The sequence below is a fragment of the Tenebrio molitor genome, chromosome 2, assembly GCF_963966145.1.
Source record: "Tenebrio molitor chromosome 2, icTenMoli1.1, whole genome shotgun sequence".
Lineage (NCBI taxonomy): Eukaryota > Metazoa > Arthropoda > Insecta > Coleoptera > Tenebrionidae > Tenebrio > Tenebrio molitor.
Genome location: NC_091047.1, coordinates 5,734,956 through 5,754,860, shown reverse-complemented (window position 1 = coordinate 5,754,860; position 19,905 = coordinate 5,734,956). Strand labels below are relative to the sequence as shown.

At 39.4% G+C, this 19,905-nt stretch overlaps 5 protein-coding genes across 6 annotated transcripts; 3 read left to right on the top strand and 2 right to left on the bottom strand.

Moving 5' to 3' along the window:
* Nucleotides 1-5: 5 nt before the first annotated feature.
* On the top strand, nucleotides 6-1,224 carry LOC138124069 (carbonyl reductase [NADPH] 3-like). The gene is made up of 4 exons (XM_069038993.1): nucleotides 6-164; nucleotides 220-480; nucleotides 531-769; nucleotides 819-1,224. Exons 1-4 carry the CDS (start codon nucleotides 141-143, stop codon nucleotides 1,141-1,143), a joined length of 849 nt encoding a protein of 282 aa, XP_068895094.1. The 5' UTR covers nucleotides 6-140; the 3' UTR covers nucleotides 1,144-1,224.
* A 1,364-nt stretch (nucleotides 1,225-2,588) lies between these two features.
* On the top strand, nucleotides 2,589-6,160 carry LOC138125068 (carbonyl reductase [NADPH] 3-like). The gene is made up of 5 exons (XM_069040327.1): nucleotides 2,589-2,622; nucleotides 5,056-5,099; nucleotides 5,156-5,416; nucleotides 5,467-5,705; nucleotides 5,755-6,160. Exons 1-5 carry the CDS (start codon nucleotides 2,589-2,591, stop codon nucleotides 6,071-6,073), a joined length of 897 nt encoding a protein of 298 aa, XP_068896428.1. The 3' UTR covers nucleotides 6,074-6,160.
* Nucleotides 6,161-6,770: 610 nt separating this feature from the next.
* Nucleotides 6,771-8,026, top strand: LOC138124067 (carbonyl reductase [NADPH] 3-like). The gene is made up of 4 exons (XM_069038991.1): nucleotides 6,771-6,927; nucleotides 6,984-7,244; nucleotides 7,295-7,533; nucleotides 7,583-8,026. The coding sequence occupies exons 1-4, from the start codon at nucleotides 6,904-6,906 to the stop codon at nucleotides 7,905-7,907; spliced, it is 849 nt and encodes a 282-aa protein (XP_068895092.1). The 5' UTR covers nucleotides 6,771-6,903; the 3' UTR covers nucleotides 7,908-8,026.
* A 1,601-nt stretch (nucleotides 8,027-9,627) lies between these two features.
* LOC138124066 (zinc finger protein 680-like) lies at nucleotides 9,628-11,141 on the bottom strand. Its single transcript, XM_069038990.1, has 3 exons — nucleotides 10,949-11,141; nucleotides 10,601-10,902; nucleotides 9,628-10,347 (listed from the first exon to the last, which is right to left on the bottom strand). Exons 1-3 carry the CDS (start codon nucleotides 11,081-11,083, stop codon nucleotides 9,774-9,776), a joined length of 1,011 nt encoding a protein of 336 aa, XP_068895091.1. The 5' UTR covers nucleotides 11,084-11,141; the 3' UTR covers nucleotides 9,628-9,773.
* A 405-nt stretch (nucleotides 11,142-11,546) lies between these two features.
* On the bottom strand, nucleotides 11,547-18,222 carry LOC138124065 (adenylate cyclase type 10-like). 2 transcript variants are annotated; one of them, XM_069038988.1, is made up of 23 exons: nucleotides 18,080-18,222; nucleotides 17,767-18,030; nucleotides 17,446-17,721; nucleotides 17,027-17,398; nucleotides 16,760-16,979; nucleotides 16,513-16,709; nucleotides 16,233-16,467; nucleotides 15,881-16,127; nucleotides 15,585-15,827; nucleotides 15,178-15,449; nucleotides 14,976-15,128; nucleotides 14,815-14,926; nucleotides 14,495-14,762; nucleotides 14,303-14,449; nucleotides 14,042-14,253; nucleotides 13,800-13,989; nucleotides 13,153-13,751; nucleotides 12,849-13,105; nucleotides 12,593-12,795; nucleotides 12,377-12,542; nucleotides 12,076-12,330; nucleotides 11,889-12,027; nucleotides 11,547-11,837 (listed from the first exon to the last, which is right to left on the bottom strand). In XM_069038988.1, the coding sequence occupies exons 1-23, from the start codon at nucleotides 18,090-18,092 to the stop codon at nucleotides 11,694-11,696; spliced, it is 5,184 nt and encodes a 1,727-aa protein (XP_068895089.1). In that variant the 5' UTR covers nucleotides 18,093-18,222; the 3' UTR covers nucleotides 11,547-11,693. The 2 variants fall into 2 exon arrangements, with proteins under 2 accessions (XP_068895089.1, XP_068895088.1); XM_069038987.1 differs by having other exon boundaries at nucleotides 13,153-13,989.
* Between the last annotated feature and the right edge of the window lie 1,683 nt (nucleotides 18,223-19,905).

Genomic DNA, 19,905 nt, shown 5'->3' with positions numbered 1-19,905 from the left:
CATAACCTAATCTAACAATTATCATCTTGAGGTTTTTCAAGGTTGATATTGAAATTGTTTGTCACCGTTAACATATATATTTGATTCGACAAGATTCAAACATTCAGTTGCAAGTGCAGTCGCAACAGTTACCTGTTAAGATGTCATCCCAAAAAGTCGCCGTGGTAAGACTAAAAAATGCTCGATACCGGTTTTTGGTATTTCATTGTTTTGTCATAGGTTACCGGTGGTAATAAAGGCATCGGCTACGCCATCGTGAAAGGGCTGTGTGAGAAATTTGGAGGTGTAGTGTATCTCACAGCTAGAGATGTGAGCAGAGGTGAAGCTGCAGTTGCCAAATTGAAGGAGCTCGGGTATAAACCTGAATTTCATCAGTTGGATATAAATGAGCAAAGTAGTATAACTAAACTGAAAGATCATCTGTCACAAAAGCATGGGGGTCTTGATTTGTTGGTCAACAATGCTGCAATAGCTTTTAAGGTGGGTGAATTTTCTAATTTGTAATTTGAGATTATTTTGGATGTCTTTAGAGTGATGCTACTGAGCCATTTGCTGAACAAGCTGAAAAAACCATCGCTGTTAATTACTTTTCAACATTGAGAGTCTGTGAAACTCTGTTTCCTATCCTGAAGAACAATGCAAGGGTTGTGAATCTGTCCAGTTCAGCAGGACACTTGTCAAGAATTCCATCTGCAGATCTGAGGAAAAAACTCAATGATCCCCAACTTACTGTGTCAAAACTAAACAAATTAATGGAACAATTTGTCCAGTAAGTCAAAGATACCACTGAGTCACCACTTTTTAAAAGATTTTTCCAGGGATGCTAAAAATAATAGATGGCAAGAGGCAGGATGGGGAAATTCTACTTATGTTGTTTCTAAAGTTGGCGTGAGCGCCCTCACCAAAGTTCAGCAAAGGGATTTTGACAATGAAAAACCTAATAGAAATATTTCTGTTAATTCTGTCCATCCTGGATATGTTGACACTGATATGACCAGCCACAAAGGACCATGGACCATCGAGCAAGGAGCCCGCGCCCCACTCTTTCTGGCCTTGGAAGCGCATAATTTGAAAGGGGCGTACGTTTGGTCTAATGCGACAGTGGCCCAATGGGATTCTGACAACGCTCCAGCTTCATTTTAATCATAATGTTTTGATGCTTTCTCAGATTTTTGCCTTACCGAATCAATTGCATAATAAACAAATGTACTATTAAAACGCAAACATTCTTTTCTTTTTATTTTACATGTGACCTTGTGGCCTGTGGTTTCAATTTAAAAACACCACAATCAGATTTAATTGCTTATTTTAAATTTTCGTTCAAAGAAGATTATTCAGATTTTTTGCTCATTGTATTTTTCCAACTGAAAAACCATTTACGTGCAACATTTTTTTACGGCGTTGATCACAATTGCGTCAACTACTAACTTTACTTATTTTGTTTTTATGATGCCTCTTGAATGATTTAACAGATGGTGCGAGTACAGGAATCTTTTTTCGCAAATTTTGCACTTCGGGCTTCCCCGATTGCACCCGCATGTCAGTCATGTCACAGACAATTAAACTACAGAAGACTGTCAAGTGGGATTGGGATTACATTTTCGGGGACACGCTCAAGTGGCGCTGCCCGAGCGTTAAGTCAAACTAATGTATAACAAGTTGCATATCTGACTAGTTTCTGTATACCTAGGTGCCTATTTTTTTCAATTTGATTTAAATTGATACTTATTAAAAAAAAAAACGACTAATTAAGTATTAAACATTTTAATACAAATTCTAACATATACAACAAATTAGCATTATACATTTTTAATTATGTTTTCAATAATGGGGACAAACTTTTTGAAACTGGAACGGCTGACCCGGAAATGCATTTGAAATTGTCTCTCTTGGTTAAACCCGGTACAATCCGTTCAACATATCCAACAATTCTAAGGTATTCCTTGTGCAACCACATATAAACCTCTTTCTTCCTTTTCCTGTATTGAATCCGGTGATAACAAATTTACCGCCGAAAAAAGTTTTTTTGCAGAACAAATTGCCCCAGAAATAATTAATTTTCTTTTTCTTTCGTCAAATTGCATTTTTAATCTGTTGATCTTCATTTAAGCAGGTGATTAAATAATTGACAAATAAGTGTGAGTTGACAATGTTGACATTTATAAAAACAAAAAGCGCATGTTTACCCAGGGTTTACCCGATTCCGTTCATAATGCCGGAGTGACACTACAGTCACGTGATATTCCCCACACTCTACCTTGGCCAATATTTTATGAACGCGCTCCTTCTTTTTAAACGGAAATTCCCGATCGGATTAACGAGTAAATTCGGTAATTTAGTTTGGCCTAACGCTAGGGCAGCGCTAGTGTATCAGTGTTGCCAGATCTGGTGAAATTTCACCAGATCTGGTGATTTTAGCTTCAAACTGGTGATTTGGTGAAAACTTTTTTAAAATTTCAAGTATCTGGTGATTTTTGTGCATTTTTAATGCCACTGATTTAAATTTAATTCATTAAGGATGTAAATTCGTAATTGGCACGTATCATGCCGTTGACAGTACCATAACCTGCAGTACTTTTAGTTGAACAATGTACGGAGTGATCAAGAAGGACTGTTTGGCAGGTTATGGCAGTAAAAATTTACGCTAAAAAGAAATTAAGAATGCAAAACAATTGTATAAAAATTAACAAAAGAAAATGCCCAGTGTCCCTATTTTACTCTAATAAAGTAACTCTTTTTTTTAGGCTTTCGAATAGATTCACCAGCATGTTTAGTTCAATTTGATATGTTTAACGTTACTTGTCAATAATGCGGCTGTCAGTGTCAAATCGTTAACAACCGTAAGTTACTCCAGTTGTGCCACTTAAAAATTAAATTCAGTATTACCAACTCAAAGAGTCCTTCTTGATCACCCGTATATACAAGTGTGATTGGAAAAGAATGAGGACAAGTTGAATTTGGCGCCTAGTGAATAATTTGTCATGTTGGTAACAAGTATTGACACTATTGACAGCAAAAATAAAGTCTAATATGATTTGAATATGATCATGGTCGTTTCTAGTGGGGAATTGGAAATTGGCGACAATTGACAAACCAAATCAAAACAATGGGCTTGACCCTGCTTTTGACGGAAGCCAATGGATAAATCTTGACAGCGATGTTCTTCTGAAGTAAAACTGCCACACACAAAACATGAAGCGCATTTATGGCGCCAAATTCAACTTGTCCTCATCCTTTTTCAATCACACGTGAGCACAAGGAGCGTGAGCACAATTATCAACAGTTGTTTTGTTTTTAATGCTAAATATGTATTATCATTACCACTTTAGTATTGATTGTTTATTATTCATCTTTTAATTTTTTATTATGATTTTCGTTTATTTTCAATAAATTTGTTTGTTATAACCTTTTACTTTATTTACTTATTAATTCGTCAAACATTTAAAAACTGGTGAAAATCTGGCAACTTTTTTGGTTCTGATCTGGTGATTTTTATTTTTGTCACTGGCAACACTGCTAGTGTTGTCAGTAACACCAGTGTCTTCCATCTTTTATACGCGTTTTGAAAGTCTTAATTCTGTTGATTGTCTGTGCCGCATGTGCGTATGAAGAACCCTGTAGTGAACAAAGCTTTTTCCACACAAATAATTTTTAATTCCAAGTAGCCCTACTCTTAAAATTCTTGTTGCTAACATCAGAGCCAAACAATTGATAACAAGAATGCGTCTTAAGACATTTGGCTAAACTCTCACCGTGCTGATTACCTTTTTTAATAGTGTACGTGGAATCCATAAATGCATATGCCTGTCTTTTTTTATATTAACACCAGAATGGAAATATTTACATAAAAATAATAACATGTGTTCAATTGAAAAGTTCATCAAATTGGCTTTGATTTTTGTCGCTATCTTTGTCTAACCAACTTAATTTACGATGTTGTTGTCTCTTAAAAAATACAGTCATAGCCAACTTGATGAACCATTCAATTGAACACTTGTTATATACCTATATACAATATTAATAGCTCATTATATCTATGTAAAGTCCATTTTTTAATTATAGTCCGATGGATCAATTAATAAGCAGAGAAACTGTTACATTGCTATCGCTTTTCAACATAATGCAAAACAAGCTATTGGATTCTTGTACGTATTTTATTAAGTCCGTTGTCCGTCCCACTATGCATCTCGCTTTGGCATGTGCGATTAGAGCAAGACGCGAGTTTTACGTTTATTCCATTAGTGACGTCAAATTTTTAGGCTAGGTCGTAACTACATTTGTAATAATTTTGTTCAATTTTACTTGAAATTTCCGCCTTGATGCCAAGGAAAAGCTATGCAACTCCCACTGCAGAAGCGGACCAATATTATCTCGTTCCCGTCTAAAATACATTAACAAATTTCTTATTAGCGTTTAAGGGCATTGACCTTACGTGGCATTGCCGAAACAAAATCTAGGAAGAAAGAAAAACAGTCCAAACCTAGTTGTGTAGTGTTGTTTTCAACAACTTTTAATATATTTTACCTATTAGTTGATAAATGACAAGTGTTCAATTGAATTCTTCATCAAGTTGGCTATGACTGTATTTTTTAAGAGACAACAACATCGTAAATTAAGTTGGTTAGATAAAGATAGCAACAAAAATCAAAGCTAATTTGATGAACTTTTCAATTGAACACATGTTAGTTATCAAATTGATAGAGATTGATTCAAACCAGAACAGGACAAGGGCGGAGCTTAAGATGCGCGCCGTTGAAGTGACCAGTGGTGTATCGAACAATTACTATTTACGGATTAAAATAATAAACATTACGAAATGAACGGGCAAAACTGATTTGAATTTTTAACACGGTTTTTTCTAGCACCATGCACTGCTGTCAAATGTCGAAAGCAGACGCAGGTCATGTCGCCTTCTTGATTCGGACTAAGCTCATCGGACTATAATAGAAAATAGACTATAATAATTATTATTACCTTGAGGTGTGTCAATGTTGATCTAGAAATTGTTTATCACTGTTAACAGATATATTTGACTCAGCAAAATACAACATTCAGTTACGAGTGCGGCGATAACGATTACGTGCCAAAAAGTCGCCGTGGTAAGGCTAAAAAATGCTCTATTACCGGTTTTTGTTATTTCATTGTTTTTTCCTAGGTCACCGGTGGTAATAAAGGCATCGGTTATGCCATCGTGAAAGGGCTGTGTGAGAAATTTGGAGGTGTAGTGTACCTCACATCCAGAGATGTCAGCAGAGGTGAAGCTGCAGTTGCCAACCTGAAGGAGCTCGGGTATAAACCTGAATTCCATCAGTTGGAGATAAACGATCAAAGTAGTATAACTAAACTGAAAAATCATTTGTCACAAAAGCACGGGGGTTTTGATTTGTTGATCAACAATGCTGCAATAGCTTTCAAGGTGGATTAATTTTCTAATTTGTAATTCGAGATTATTTTGGACGTTTTTAGAATGATGCTACTGAGCCTTTTGCCGAACAAGCTGAAAAAACTCTTGCTGTTAACTACTTTTCAACATTGAGAGTCTGTGAAATTCTGTTTCCTATCCTGAAGAACAATGCAAGAGTTGTGAATCTGTCCAGTTCATTAGGACACTTGTCAAGAATCCCATCTGCAGATCTGAGGAAAAAACTTAATGATCCTCAACTAACTGTATCAAAACTAAACAAATTAATGGAACAATTTGTCCAGTAAGTCACAGATACCACTGAGTCACAACTTTCTAAAAGACTATTACAGAGATGCTAAAAATAACAGATGGCAAGAGGCAGGATGGGGAAATTCTACTTATGTTGTTTCTAAAGTTGGCGTGAGCGCCCTCACCAAAGTTCAGCAAAGGGATTTGGACAATGAAAAACCTAATAGAAATATTTCTGTTAACTCTGTCCATCCCGGATATGTTGACACTGGCATGAGCAACCACAAAAGTCCATGGACCATCGAGCAAGGAGCCCGCGCCCCACTCTTTCTGGCCTTGGAAGCTCTTAATTTGAAAGGGGCGTACGTTTGGTCCGACGCAACAGTGGTCCAATGGGATTCTGACAAAGCTCCAGCTTAATTTCAATCATAATGTTTTGATGCTTTCTCAGATTTTTGCCTTACCGAATCAATTGCATAATAAACAAATGTACTATTAAAACACAAACATTCTTTTCTTTTTATTTTACATGTCACCTTTTGGCCTGTTATTTAAATTTAAAAACACCACAATCAGATTTAATTGCTTATTTTAAATTTTCGTTCAAAGAAGAGAAAACCATGATTATTCAGATTTTTTGCTCATTGTATTTTTCCAACTGAAAAACCATTTACGTGCAACATTTTTTGCGGTATTGATCACAATTGCGTCAACTACTAACTTTACTTATTTTGTTTTTATGATGGCTCTTGAATGATTTAACAGATGGTGCGAGTACAGGAATCTTTTTTCGCAAACTTTGCACTTGTACGGGCTTCCCCGATTGCACCCACATGTGCGTATAAAGAACCCTGTACTGAACAAAGCTTTTTCCACACAAATAATTTTTAATTCAAAGTAGCCCTACTCTTAAATTTCTTGTTGCCAACATCAGAGTCAAACAATTGATAACAAGAATCCGTTTTAAGACATTTGGCTAAACTGTCACCGTGCTGATTATCTTTTTTAATATATAGTGTACATTGAATCCATAAATGCATATGTCTATCTTTTTTTATATTAACACCAGAATGGAAATATTTACATAAAAATAATATATAAAATATTAATAGCTCATTATATCTAATAATTATTATCTTGAGGTGTCACAAGGTTGATCTAGAAATTGTTTATCACTGTTAACAGATATGTTTGACTCAGCAAAATACAACATTCAGTTACGAGTGCGGCGATAACGATTACGTTTCAAAATGTCATCCCAAAAAGTCGCCGTGGTAAGACTAAAAAATGCTCGATTACTGGTTTTTGCTATTTCATTGTTTTTTCCTAGGTCACCGGTGGTAATAAAGGCATCGGTTACGCCATCGTGAAAGGGCTGTGTGAGAAATTTGGAGGTGTAGTGTACCTCACATCCAGAGATGTCAGCAGAGGTGAAGCTGCAGTTGCCAAACTGAAGGAGCTCGGGTATAAACCTGAATTCCATCAGTTGGATATAAACGATCAAAGTAGTATAACTAAACTGAAAGATCATTTGTCACAAAAACACGGGGGTCTTGATTTGTTGGTCAACAATGCTGCAATAGCTTTCAAGGTGGAAGAATTTTTAAATTTGTATCTAGAGAATATTTTGGTCGTTTTTAGAATGATGCTACTGAGCCATTTGCCGAACAAGCTGAAAAAACTATCGCTGTTAACTACTTTTCAATATTGAGAGTCTGTGAAATTCTGTTTCCTATCCTGAAGAACAATGCAAGGGTTGTGAATCTGTCTAGTACGGCAGGACACTTGTCAAGAATCCCATCTGCAGATCTGAGGAAACAACTTAATGATCCTCAACTAACTGTATCAAAACTAAACAAATTAATGGAACAATTTGTCCAGTAAGTCACAGATACCACTGAGTCACAACTTTCTAAAAGACCATTTCAGAGATGCTAAAAATAACAGATGGCAAGAGGCAGGATGGGGAAATTCTACTTATATTGTTTCTAAAGTTGGCGTGAGCGCCCTCACCAAAGTTCAGCAAAGGGATTTTGACAATGAAAAACCTAATAGAAATATTTCTGTTAATTCTGTCCATCCCGGATATGTTGACACTGACATGACCAGCCACAAAGGACCATGGACCATCGAGCAAGGAGCCCGCGCCCCACTCTTTCTGGCCTTGGAAGCTCATAATTTGAAAGGGGCATACGTTTGGTCTGATGCGACAGTGGTCCAATGGGATTCTGACAAAGCTCCAGCTGCATTTTAATCATAACGTTTTGATGATTTCTTAGATTTTTGCCGTAATGTATCAAATGCATAATAAGCAAATGTACCTACTTACTATTAATATTAAAACGCAAAAGACATCATTGGAAAAATTACAAATTTATTTTGTGTCTACCTTTTTCAAACAGATCCATTTATTAATACATATTAACTTATTACTTATTTACATAATTTATGGCGACAGGACAATTATCGGTTTTGTCGGTCTCGTTGTTAACTTACTAAACAAACTAACAGATGGCGCCATGGTCAGCGTCAGACATGGCCTACTAAATCTGAACTGCGCTGCGCTTATTACGGCCGTAACAAAGCTCGGATTTTCAATGGAGCAATTGATTCCGCTAACCTCAAAAAATTCACCCTTAACCAACTCCATCTGTAAGCGAAATAGAAAAGAAAAATGTAATTTGAATTGAAATTATCCAATCACAATCACGTAACGTGTTTATTTTGTTAGGTTAACACTTTCTATTTTGTCATTTTGACGCGAAATAAATTTTCACGAATACGTTTCATGAACGTAAGAATACCTAATAATTACAATAATCAAATTATGAAACAAAATATTTATATATAAAATGGAATTGCAAAATCTGAAAATGGATAGAGCACAGTAGAAAAATTAAAAGTAAAACTATCTATCTGCAGGAAGACAATACCTTTCTCGTAAGTTTATAATTTTAGAACCTTCCTACTTGTGAGTTTATTCTGAATGGATTTCGTTTTTATGTAATCTGTTTTTTTTTATAAACAAATGTTTAAAATTGGTTTCATTACTAATTGGATAATAACTTTACAATTTTTATCTTTGTGTTTATCACAGGTAAATATGGAATTCTGTATTAAATGTGGATGCAAAGTAGTAACCAGTGGTTGACAAGGATTTTTTGGAATTAAATATGATAAAACTTGTGTGGCAATATTAGCCAAGTCTTTTAAAAGCCCCACAAATTTACAGACCCCACGGTCTTGAAGCCAAACTAATCGTAACAAGGGTCCTGGAGTTGCTGTAGATAATAAAGAAGAAACATGTATTACAGTGAAATGTTTCATTTAGTTTTTTTTAAATAATTTTATCAATTTTGGATTTGGTTTGGAGGTTGCTGGGAATTTGAAAATAACTGTTGTTATTTTCTCCACGTGCAACGCACTATTTTCCCATGTTAGTACTTCAACCTTGATGAAATTCAAGGAAATTTAAATTATTGTGGCAATTTAGTTGATTTGTAGTTTAATATCTTTAAAGAGATGGCGCTAGTTAAGGGTAGATTTTTTGAGGTTAGCCGAATCAATCATTCAGCTAGTTTGTTACGGCCGTAATAAGCGCAGCGCAGTTCAGATTTAGTAGGCCATGCGTCAGAAAGAGTTACTTTTTATCCGCTTGTGAATACGTAAAATTATCTTTTTCATTACAGGTGCTTAAAAAAATGTTGATAATAAATTTTCTTGGATTGTCTAATTCTGCAACGGTTATAGCTGCAGCCCATGGAATTTTAATGATATTCTTCTGTTTTTACCTTAAAAACGGGGCAAAAACCTTTGAAATTTTAACTTTAAATGACCCGAAAAAAGGTTAAATTTTAAAGGGCTTTAAAAAAAATCTGCATGACTTACACAACAAGTTTACTACATACTACAACGCAAAATATTCTTCTCTTTATCATGTGACCTTGTGGCTTGTAGTTTTAATTCGAACACCGTTATCAGATTTAATTGTTTATTTAAAATTGTGTTTAACGAGAACAACATAGGTATCTATTGTTTGCAGATTTCGCCGCTTGTCATTTTCCAACTGAAAAACTGCATGTATGCGTAACACTTTTTTGTAGACCCCATCTCAATTACATCAACTGTTTACTTCATTTGTTTCGTCTTTATGATGTTTCCTTGAATGATTTAACAAATGGTGCGAATACAAGAACTGTTTTTCGCAAACTTCGCACTTGTACGGGGCTTCCCCCGAGTGCACTCGCATGTGTCTATAAAGAACACTGTATTGAACGAAGCTTTTTCCACACGTCTTGCACAAATAGTCTTTGATTCCATCGTGGATTTTCTTGTGAGTGCTCAACGTAGCCCTAGTCTTAAATTTCTTGTCGCAAACATCACACTCAAACGGTTTATCAGAAGAATGTGTCTTGAGATGTTTGGCCAAGCTGTCGCCGTGGGCGTAGGTCTTGCCACAAGTGGGACATGACACTTCCAGTCCCTTTCTGTGGTTTCTCAAATGACGATAGAAACTCGAATTGGTGGCAAAATTCTTATTGCACAATTCACAGGTGAACGGTTTGACCCCAACGTGGTCCTGGTAGTGTGTCTCGAGCATTGAACGCAGTTTGAAAGCCTTTCCGCAGTATTCGCACGGGAAAAGAGAGTTTCTGTGGTACATCTTGATATGACTGGACAAACTCGAAGGTTGCCTTCAAAGTGATAAACAATTCAAGAAGAGTACAGAGTGGAAGATAAAAAGCCCAAATCCATGAACCAAACAGTGTGTTATTTGTTGAATAACAAAAAAAAAAAAATCTAAATCTGTGATTCCCAAAATGGGTGACATTGGGTAATTTCTGTCAAAATTTTAAATGATTTCTTTTGAGTGATAGTCTTACTGAATGGGGCTGACAGGCCGAAAATGTTTGGGAAAATGCACTTAAATTGATTTTTTTTACTTACTTGAATGATTTGCCACATTCTGTACATTTAAACGCGAGCTCATTCGGATGTACAGTGTGGGCCACTAATTCATCACATTTTTTCTCAGTTTCATTTATTCCTTCCTCTGTATCGCGGGGTTCTTCTTTTGGTACAAAAAGTGGGTCAGGTATGTTCAGAAATGGATCCTCCTCTGTTAAACACTTTGTTTGCCTCAACTTAAAGTCTGAATCAATTATCAACGTTCGAAAATCGAGAAAATTGTTAAGTTTTTCTTCGCACGAAACACACACGGAAACTGGAAGACCATCTCCTTCCTGCATCTGGAAAAAATCTTTTGGTTTTGTTTTATTTTTTTTTATGACCCACCTCTACGGACGCGAAATTTTGTATAACCTCCACAATGGATTGCCCATTTTTCGCTTCGCTAAAAATATTGTTGCTCTGCTCTGTCTTAAATAAACATATCCTGCATAAATCCATTTTCGTCCAGTCGAACAACATAACCTCAAAAACACCCGTAGTTCTTTTGACCCAACGACAACAATATAACAATAAATCTACTTATAACTCGATGAGGAAAATTGGGACATCGGTTAACATTGTTCGCATTCGCATTTCATTAATCGATTTAAAATAATATTCTCTCATGATACAATTTTTTTTTACATTTACTCTAAATGTAGAGTCTGCTCAAGTGCTCATGAAGATTCGCACATTCGCAAGGAATAGCTTCTGCAATTGGATAAATTCGTCCTTGTATAACATACTTATTTAAATCCTAGTTCATGTCGTAATTATGGAACATCTTTTTTTATTCACCAATCTATTTTTGCACAGGGTCGTTCGTTTTATTTATAAACCTGTTCTAGGTCAACAGTCTCTGTGTTTTGTCTGCAAATTTTGTCAACCTATTTTCACAATGGCCTCTAAAACCTACACCGAAAATCTCATTCCCAACAATTAGTTAAGTCACTTATTTTATAAATTTATTACACTCTCGCCACACTTTTGTTACAAATTACCCTCAAAGTTTCTATAGTTCAAATAAGCGATTTTAGAATAAATCCCGTCACTCAAAATATCTCTAGATAATAAATAATCTTGAAGGGTTTCACATATAGACAGGAGTGGGTAGAGTAAAAAATCCTATCTTGGCTCCCCCCATCTCGATATCTTGAAAATCTAGCAGATTGTCAGCTTCCGAATGTTCCTTCCAAAAGTCCATAGCAATAGGCGGCAGCGTCTTGTTCCAAGCCTCAAATAAAAAAAATTGTTACGAAAGATTTTTTTGCAGTGAGCCACTTACTTTCGTCGAGTGTTCAATCCACGCAATTTCGAGTTCGTTGCCGCATTTCGTCGCAGTTTCCACCGCCTTATTCAACAAATCGGTAACCTTCGAGTCGAATCTTTTCACGTACTTGTAATACGCTTTCAGGTGGTAAAACCTTAAAAAACCCACTGATTCACTTCCATCACCACAGCCTGGCCCTCACCTGGGCAAGATGACCTTCGACGTCCTTGCAGCCTTTTCAAGCGCTTTAAGCAGCTGTTTTATCTCCTGTTGAGTTCTGATAACCGCTTTGATGTTCCTCCTGTCCAACTTCCACACCAAAAACAAAATCAACCCTTCGAGCAAATACAAACCTGTGATTTTGTTAGCTAGAGTGTCTTTCTCTTCGACGATCATAAAGTCGCTGGTTTTGAGACACCAAATGGACGCTGCCTCCCACTTTTCATTTCTTATACACCTTACAAAATGTTTAGAAACGATTTCGAAACTCTCTGGTGACTTACCACAGCCACATCACTGTGAAAAATCTTTTTCTCGCGTCTGGATCTCTGATGGTCACCCAACTCTCTCCTTCGACCTGGTAAAAATTCTCGCACACGTGGTAAGGCACGAGAGAATAACCAGTTTCCAGTTGTAAACCCACGCAAAGAGCAAAATACCAAACCTTCCCTTTAAAATCAATTGCAAAATTTTTGTCATTTCTATGGAGTCAGTCCTACCTGAACTGTCCGAATCTTCGTCGGCGAAAACTTCAAGTTCTTGCAAGATGGAGAAGGCGTTGTTGAAGTGCTTGCCCAACAGAAGACTGTGCAGCAAGAGCGGCAACAGAGGCAGAATGATCTTGGTCGCGCGAATCGAAGAGCACAACCTCAACACTATGTATCCTATGTGGATGGCCTTCTCCGTATTGGACCGGTACAATCTTTCTCAAAGCGTTCCGTTTTAAACACGTCCAGTGACAAAACTTTTGATTACCTGGAGGTGAAGATGACACCGTAGAGTTTGGCCACGGATTTGAGGTCTTCCGCATCTACCGTGGCTTTCTTCAGGTGGCACAACCTCAAAGCGTGTACTTCCAGAGCTACGCACATATTCCACCTTTCGAAGTGTTGGGCCACGTGCAGCATGTTCGCACAAGCTGTACAAATCACTTGGAAGTCACTGAAAGACTGTAACGACTTGGTCAGCGCCCAACTTGCCGCCATTTCGGCGTTAGCCCACTGCTCTCTGATCTGCAAAACTCCCTGCAATGAAGTCAACTCGACAACGTCTCACCGACCATGTAGAGGGCGCACATATGCGACAGACATTCGGACAAGTTGTTGGCGAACACCGTGTCCCAATGATCCAGGTGTTTGGTCAGTATCTTGGGGAACACGTAGAAGCCGAAGAAGTGTCTGAACTCGTGCGCACAAGTCAACATCTTCTTGGAGAGGCCTTTCGGGAAGGTGATTCCGTATTCGGCCAGCGCTCTGTGGAGGCTGCTGAAGGCCTCGTCTATGTGGCCCAGCTCTAGACGAGAGTACCCCAACAGGATGAAGATCTTCGCGCGAATCAGCGCCAGCTTCCACACGTTTTCGGACCGCTCCGTGGCCTTCTTCTTCAGCACGTCCAGCGACTCGTTCAGGACTCGGATGGCGAGCGGGATGTTGGAGCAGATGATGCAGATGAAAGCGTACTCCATCATCGCCTCGATCACTTTGTTGAGTTCGCCGGCGCCGTTGCAGTGTTCGATCAGTTGCGCGTAGGTCGTTGCCAGGATCAGGTTGCACTGGCAGTCGGTGAAGTCCTCCGACGAGAAGGCTCTCGTTAGAGAGAAACTGTTCTTCAGCTTGTTGATGATGGTGATGCCGAAGATCGCGTGGTAGGCTTTTTCGCCTGAAACCAAACGTTTTGTCACCAACCACCACAAGCCAAAAGTGTTGCCTTTGTTTTCGCCGTAGATCTGACTCGGGAACGACGCGATCGATTTCTCGTCGACTTTCGACCTCCTCGCGGTCAAGGAGGAGTGCTGGGAGGAGCTGTGCCAAGAACTGCGCCGACTCACGCTCGTGGTCTCCATAGAAGTGCTCATGGAGATCGCGCGTTTTTGCTTGTCTCTAGCGAACAGAAAGTCCTGACGAAGAAACGAAAAGTCGTTTTGCCAACAGATGAAGCAGCTCTCTGACCTTATCGTGCCTGGTGCCCAAGATTCGGTCGAAGAAGCCGTTCCCGCAAGCCTTACACTTACGCGTTTCCCTCTCCAAGTACCTGATGGCTCTCGAGTGGAACTCCTTCTTCTGGTTGTCCGTCAGCAGATTGTAAGTTATGTCGCGGAAGAGCGACGACCGAAACTGCAAATAACCACACGAAGCGTATCTAGGAAGATCAGCACAAGTCTCTGAAAGCGACGAGTTTTCATCGTGCTCGAGCCACCGTCAACACCTCACCATCGATCTTGATCCCTCTGCATTGACACTTCAGACCTGATTCGTCGTTGGGGTTGAGCAACCTCTCCCGGAAGACGCTCGTGCCTCCCTCCAAGAAGTCGCCTTTCGCACAGGTCAACACCCTGATCTCGAACAGCTTTTGGACGGCTGAAAATCACCAGTTTTGGTTGGACCAACAAGAGGTGACCTCACCTAAAGCCGCCTTCCTCGGTTCTGATGCCGACATCACGTACAGCAACATCTCTCGAAGAAACTGGTTGCCCAAAATGGCGCTGCACTTGACCAGCAGCTGCTCGAAGAAGTTTAGGGAGTCGAAAGTCTTCAAAATGATGGCGTCCATAGACAGTTCAACTTCTTCGTCTCCGACGTGGAAATTCGGCGCGATCACGCAAATCGGTACTTTGGCTCCTTTGCTTATGGCCTCCATTTGCTCTCTGATGGTCACGTTAAGATAGCTGTCCTAGGAACAGGACTATAGTTATGACACACGAGCAGGACAACTCTGTGGTTACTCGACAACTGTCGATGTATCTCTTCCAGTAGTCTTGTTCCGCTATTGAGTCCATCGAAGGCCTTCTCTCCTCCATTATGTGTTGCCACTTGTGAGTCTCATCGGAAGTCAACCTGCAAACACCACATTACGTAATCATCACCGACATGCCCTGACAGTCACCTCGCCATCATGTAAAGAGGAGGACACACCAAACCCAAATCGTTGATTTCCGTTATGGTCGCTTTCAAAATGTACAACGCTTCGTCTTGGATCAAGCTTATGAGGAAGCTCTCGATCCAGCCGGGATTGCCGTTGCTCCTGGTCTGGATGGCACTACAACCCGCTCGATTATTCCCCTACAAGAACAACCCAAACTGCTCACTTTTCCAACTCTGGAGAAATTGCGTAAACGTCCAAAATTTGACAAGCCAGAGCTCCCAAGTACCACCGTTCTATCGCATGGAGGTAAACTGTCTTGACCCGTGCGTCGTTCAAAATCTTCGATAGACTAGTTACTTTGAGAAGCTTGTCGCGCGCCATGGTGGCAACAATGAAAACGGTGTTGATGTCAAACAAGGTGCTCAACACTTCCCAAGACTCTTGGTCAATGTACTCGCAGTCGTCCATGGCGAGCACCCAGATCTTTACGAAACACTGCAAAATCGAGAAAGTGCAACACCACGAAAGACATCGAGATGCTCTGGTCAAAATGATTGGACAACAAACCCAAGAGAAGAGTCAACAAGCGCCGTTGTTTCTCTTGGACTTATTCCAACAAACCATTCTTACGGCGTAACACAGCTGCTTGATCATTTTCTTCAGCGCCACTTTCCTCGCGTCTTCGTTGAGCGACATGTACAGCTCCGAGTTTTTGAAATTGACACCAAACACATGATTGAACACGCACATCAAATCTGGAACTTTGATTCTCTTCAACATCGTCAGCAGTTTTTGTTCTTTCTCTTTTGACGAAGAGTCTTTTTGTATGGACAGAGGGACGTTGAATATCAACCTTATGGTCTGGTACGGCATCTTTAAAAACGATCAAAATGTGGTGCAAGCTTTTCACAACCTACAAGCAATACCTTCAGGTCCTTCTCGGTTAACGTAAATTTATTAACTAGTATCTCAGGCGGAGTTATGTAGACGATTTCGTCCAACAGACGAGATTTCCCTTGGCGAGCTTCGCCTTTTATCAACAACATCTTGTACTGTTGCTCGTTGGTGTTCGTTGCGGTGAAATATGTTTCCAAAAGACGTTTGTACAGTTTCAGCTTTTCTGTCCTCCCCAAGAGGGGACAAGCGTTTATGCGTTGAACGACGTCGTGGTCTCTACAAACGTCAGTCAACAGTTACAAAGATCTCTCCAGAAGCTAACTCCATCAATTTTGAACATTTCTACACTTGATGGAATTAACTGCCAGATGTAGAATGTACATTTCAGCTTCTACAAATTCGTAGACTGGTCCAGGATGAGAGATTCCCTTCAAGGGTTTGTGTTCTTGCAGGATAAAGTGTCTCGCTTCTAGTTTGCTGTGCAAGAAAGTTTCTCTGTCGCAAGTCACTTTACCCTTGTAGGCCACCATCAATCTAGCTGCCTTGTTGACGATGAGACTGATGACAGTGTACTCCCGTCGAAGAGTGTGTCCGAAAACTCCACAATAAGTCTTGCCTAGAATCAATTTACAGTTTTGGGCAACACACCAAACTGCTGTACCAGTAGTGACTCCAATCGAGGTCGACAAAACTCCAGGAAGTTTGGTGATGGCGTTGTGACACTCTTTCGCACACTTCAAGGCGACTTGACACTCCAGCTCATGTTTGAGGCCGCGCAGACCAAATATGACGACGAACATGAGATCTTTGTCGAAGAGCGAAACCTTGTTGACACAGCCTTTCATTTTGTCGACTACACTGCAAGCACATGGTTTTGACAAGCACCTCGACTCCTTCTCGAGAGAAACCTGCACACGGTTTTGTAGGTGCGGTCTGCCAAGGTCACCGTGTCTTCAGTCTCGAGCTTGTAGGAGATGACGTTGATGAAGACGATAACAGCTTGTCTCATTTCGGTCAAGTACTCGAAAGGCTCGTCCATGTCGATGCTCTTCATCACAGGAGCTATGATGAATCGTCTGAGAGCTTCTTTGATCTTGAGTCGGACCGCCGTGTTGACAGCTGGCCTCACTAAGACCCCCAGATCAGACAAGTTTCTACAGGTTTGGTCAACGTACGAGAAAACTCGTCCATTCCTTCTTGGGTGATCTCGCTGAGGACGTCGCTCTGGGAGGAGTCGTCATCCTGACTGAGAACTTCTTCGGCCCGGTCTTGTACTTTCTGTTGGCGCACGTTCTTCTGGACGCTGCGCCAGTTGGGACCCACGCCGATGATCTTGACGTGGACGTTGTCGGACATCTCTTGGAAGAGGTACTCGTTGGTGTTGACGTAGTGCCAAGCAGCTGGCGCCACCACTATGTCGCCAGCGCTGCTGATGCTCTCGGCGGCTTTCACGTCCCATATGGGCTTCCCCACTACCACGTAATGGGACGTGGTGTTGTCTCCGATCAGAGCGAAAGTGACGAGTCCGGCGGAGATCGCCAGTTTCACTTGAACTCACCGTTAATGGGACAAAAGACAAACCGGTGGTGGGTACCTCTGATGATGACGCCTACGTCGGTCAGGTACGACCCGTAGTTCTTCTGGATGATGAGGGCGCAGTCCAAGGCCTCGTGGACGGCGTCGCGCATGGTCTCGCTTTCCGACGATTTGAAAATGGCGAGGAAGGCGTCTCCGGAGAATTTCAAAACGTCCCCGCTGTGCGACATCACCTCTTGCACCATGGACCCCAAGTACTTGTTCAGTACTTGGGTCATCCTCGACGGACCAGAGATGCCAGTCTTGGTGTATTTCTCGCACAGTTCGGTGAAGCCTAACGCAAACTGAGTTATCGCCCAATTGCTTTGCCTCTAGTTACCGGAAACATCCCCAAAGAGGAAGCACGCGTCGTACTGCCTGTGGCTGTAGTCGTTCAAGTTGTAGATGACCTCGTCGGGGACCAAAGACGCCATCACCTTCGTCTGGCGGTCACCCATCGACGTGTCTAACACGCTCTTGGATTTCTTCCTCATCTGCGACGAAGAGCGTAACGAGCGTCTGTCCTTCCACAGGTCTGTATCCGATGCTCTGTAAGAGCTCGTCCGCATAGCCCAGATGTACTCCTCCTGCCCCAATTGAGTCACTACAATTTTTTTTACAAAACAGATGGATTGAACCGATGCGGGACTCACTTCCTTCCATCATCTTGACTGATTTCTTGTTAACAAAGTTCAATACAATCAAAAACTCCGCCAAATATTGGCAATTTAATTTCGTGTGACAATGACAAGTCGCTAGTAAATAAATATGATTTTGTTGTTCAAGGACGCATTGGGAAACAGTTGAGTGTCGTTCTTATCTAAACGAGAGTCGCAAATTTGTTTACTAATTGTGCAAAGGTCAACGGTCTGCTTGTTTTGTCTAATTATTTGCTCTATTTGAACCATTTCCGCTCTCGTTATCTCCATTACAATGATAAACGAATTTTAAACATAACACTGCACACTCTTAATAATGCAATTTATGAGTAGTGCTGTACTTGAAGAAGGTTTAGATAAAATTAAGGATGAAGGTAAAGTGGAACTAAAGAAATGGGGAAAAATGCTACATGAAGTCAATGGACAAAAAAGGAATGAATGAAATAAAATAAAATTGGAGAAGAAGAAAATATGTAAAAAAGAGATGTTGAGCAAAGAAGCGAAATAGACAATAAAGAAATCAAAAATGCATTTTTTTTCTTTTGACGTTTATTTCTTGTACCATTCATTTTTTACTCTTTGGTCCTTTTCACTTCAATCTTTTTGTTCTTCGCATAATTTATTCTTTTCTCTTCCTTTGCTTTTCGTGTTTTCGTCTAAAGTCCATTCAAAAATCAAAAAACCACCAACGTCCCATTTTCCTCAATAATTACTATCGGCAACGCTGTGTAGTGTAAAATTTGGTGAGACTTGTAATTTTGAGGTTAAATGTTTATTAAGTGTCTTGTTTTTCCGAGCATGTTTAAGTAAAAATAATAAGAATCAATAAATAAATTAAACGTGCTGCTAATAAAACAATATGAACGAAATTCAAAGCAATTGAATTTTATTTTGAATCAAATGAATGTCATAATTTATATAGGCTTTGCCATTTCTATTGAAACACCACCTGTTGATTGACAGTTTGGCAACGCTGCAAATATGTTTAGTAATTTTTTGACTATTATTGCCAATCTTGATTTTTGTTGAATGTCATGTCATATTTGACTCAACGCGTCTTTCATTCAATTATAACCCAATAATTATCAAGAATTTATTGTTTTTTCGCGAAAATAGAGCAAAATAGAAAAAAAAACGAGTCCTTATGCGTGCTGACATGAAGAGAACTCTTATTTAATTATATAATAAACTGCATTTAAGTCAGCCAATGTGGTCAGTCGGAAAAATTTGTGTTGAAATTTCAGAAATCTTTTCCGTAAGTTAAAAAAGGTGTTTTTTTATCATTCTAAAAAGCGTCAGCGTCTTCAGCTTAGAACGTATTTACATTTGCTAACAATGCTAACATTTAGGTATAACATCAAAATTAAATCCCGCACTTTTTATCACACGCCACTTGGCACATGCGCCTTGAGGGGACGCCTTAAATTATTGTTCTAAATTGGAATTAATTGTAACTTTGATTTTCATCTCTTCAGCTAAACTTTAAGTGCAGTTTTATTTGTTATTAATTATTATAACTCATTTAACTTTAACGGCAGAAAAGTGAGGTTACGTGTTAGTTTCGTCGATCCTCTGTGGTTTCAGTATAAGAAATATTCAATAGAAAAAGCATTTCAGCAAGTGTAGTTTATTAAAATACTTAATACATATAAGTACATTGAAATAAACCAAAATTAATTATTTTTTTAATTAAACTTTTCCCCAATTCATTCAATTATGAGTTCCTCAAACTCCTGATTTTTTTTTTATCCTTACAATCTTATCCCACATTGCCTAGATACCCCCATTATACCAATTTTGGTAATTGTTCACTTTAACTA

What these genes read in the sequence shown, in the direction of transcription:
- LOC138124066 (XM_069038990.1), bottom strand. Translation starts at nt 11,083, where the DNA reads ATGTTGTTCGACTGGACGAAAATGGATTTATGCAGGATATGTTTATTT. An exon ending in AAAATTTCGCGTCCGTAGAG is followed by an intron (nt 10,903 to 10,948) that starts GTGGGTCATAAA and finishes GATTTTTTCCAG; the next exon opens with ATGCAGGAAGGAGATGGTCT. An exon ending in GAATGTGGCAAATCATTCAA is followed by an intron (nt 10,348 to 10,600) that starts GTAAGTAAAAAA and finishes ATCACTTTGAAG; the next exon opens with GCAACCTTCGAGTTTGTCCA.
- LOC138124065 (XM_069038987.1), bottom strand. An exon ending in ACCTACAAAACCGTGTGCAG is followed by an intron (nt 16,710 to 16,759) that starts GTTTCTCTCGAG and finishes ATGTGCTTGCAG; the next exon opens with TGTAGTCGACAAAATGAAAG. An exon ending in GATACATCGACAGTTGTCGA is followed by an intron (nt 14,763 to 14,814) that starts GTAACCACAGAG and finishes TCCTGTTCCTAG; the next exon opens with GACAGCTATCTTAACGTGAC.
- LOC138124069 (XM_069038993.1), top strand. Translation starts at nt 141, where the DNA reads ATGTCATCCCAAAAAGTCGCCGTG. An exon ending in ATGCTGCAATAGCTTTTAAG is followed by an intron (nt 481 to 530) that starts GTGGGTGAATTT and finishes GGATGTCTTTAG; the next exon opens with AGTGATGCTACTGAGCCATT. An exon ending in TTAATGGAACAATTTGTCCA is followed by an intron (nt 770 to 818) that starts GTAAGTCAAAGA and finishes AGATTTTTCCAG; the next exon opens with GGATGCTAAAAATAATAGAT.
- LOC138124067 (XM_069038991.1), top strand. Translation starts at nt 6,904, where the DNA reads ATGTCATCCCAAAAAGTCGCCGTG. An exon ending in ATGCTGCAATAGCTTTCAAG is followed by an intron (nt 7,245 to 7,294) that starts GTGGAAGAATTT and finishes GGTCGTTTTTAG; the next exon opens with AATGATGCTACTGAGCCATT. An exon ending in TTAATGGAACAATTTGTCCA is followed by an intron (nt 7,534 to 7,582) that starts GTAAGTCACAGA and finishes AGACCATTTCAG; the next exon opens with AGATGCTAAAAATAACAGAT.
- LOC138125068 (XM_069040327.1), top strand. Translation starts at nt 2,589, where the DNA reads ATGTACGGAGTGATCAAGAAGGACTGTTTGGCAG. An exon ending in CAAGAAGGACTGTTTGGCAG is followed by an intron (nt 2,623 to 5,055) that starts GTTATGGCAGTA and finishes TACAACATTCAG; the next exon opens with TTACGAGTGCGGCGATAACG. An exon ending in CGTGCCAAAAAGTCGCCGTG is followed by an intron (nt 5,100 to 5,155) that starts GTAAGGCTAAAA and finishes GTTTTTTCCTAG; the next exon opens with GTCACCGGTGGTAATAAAGG.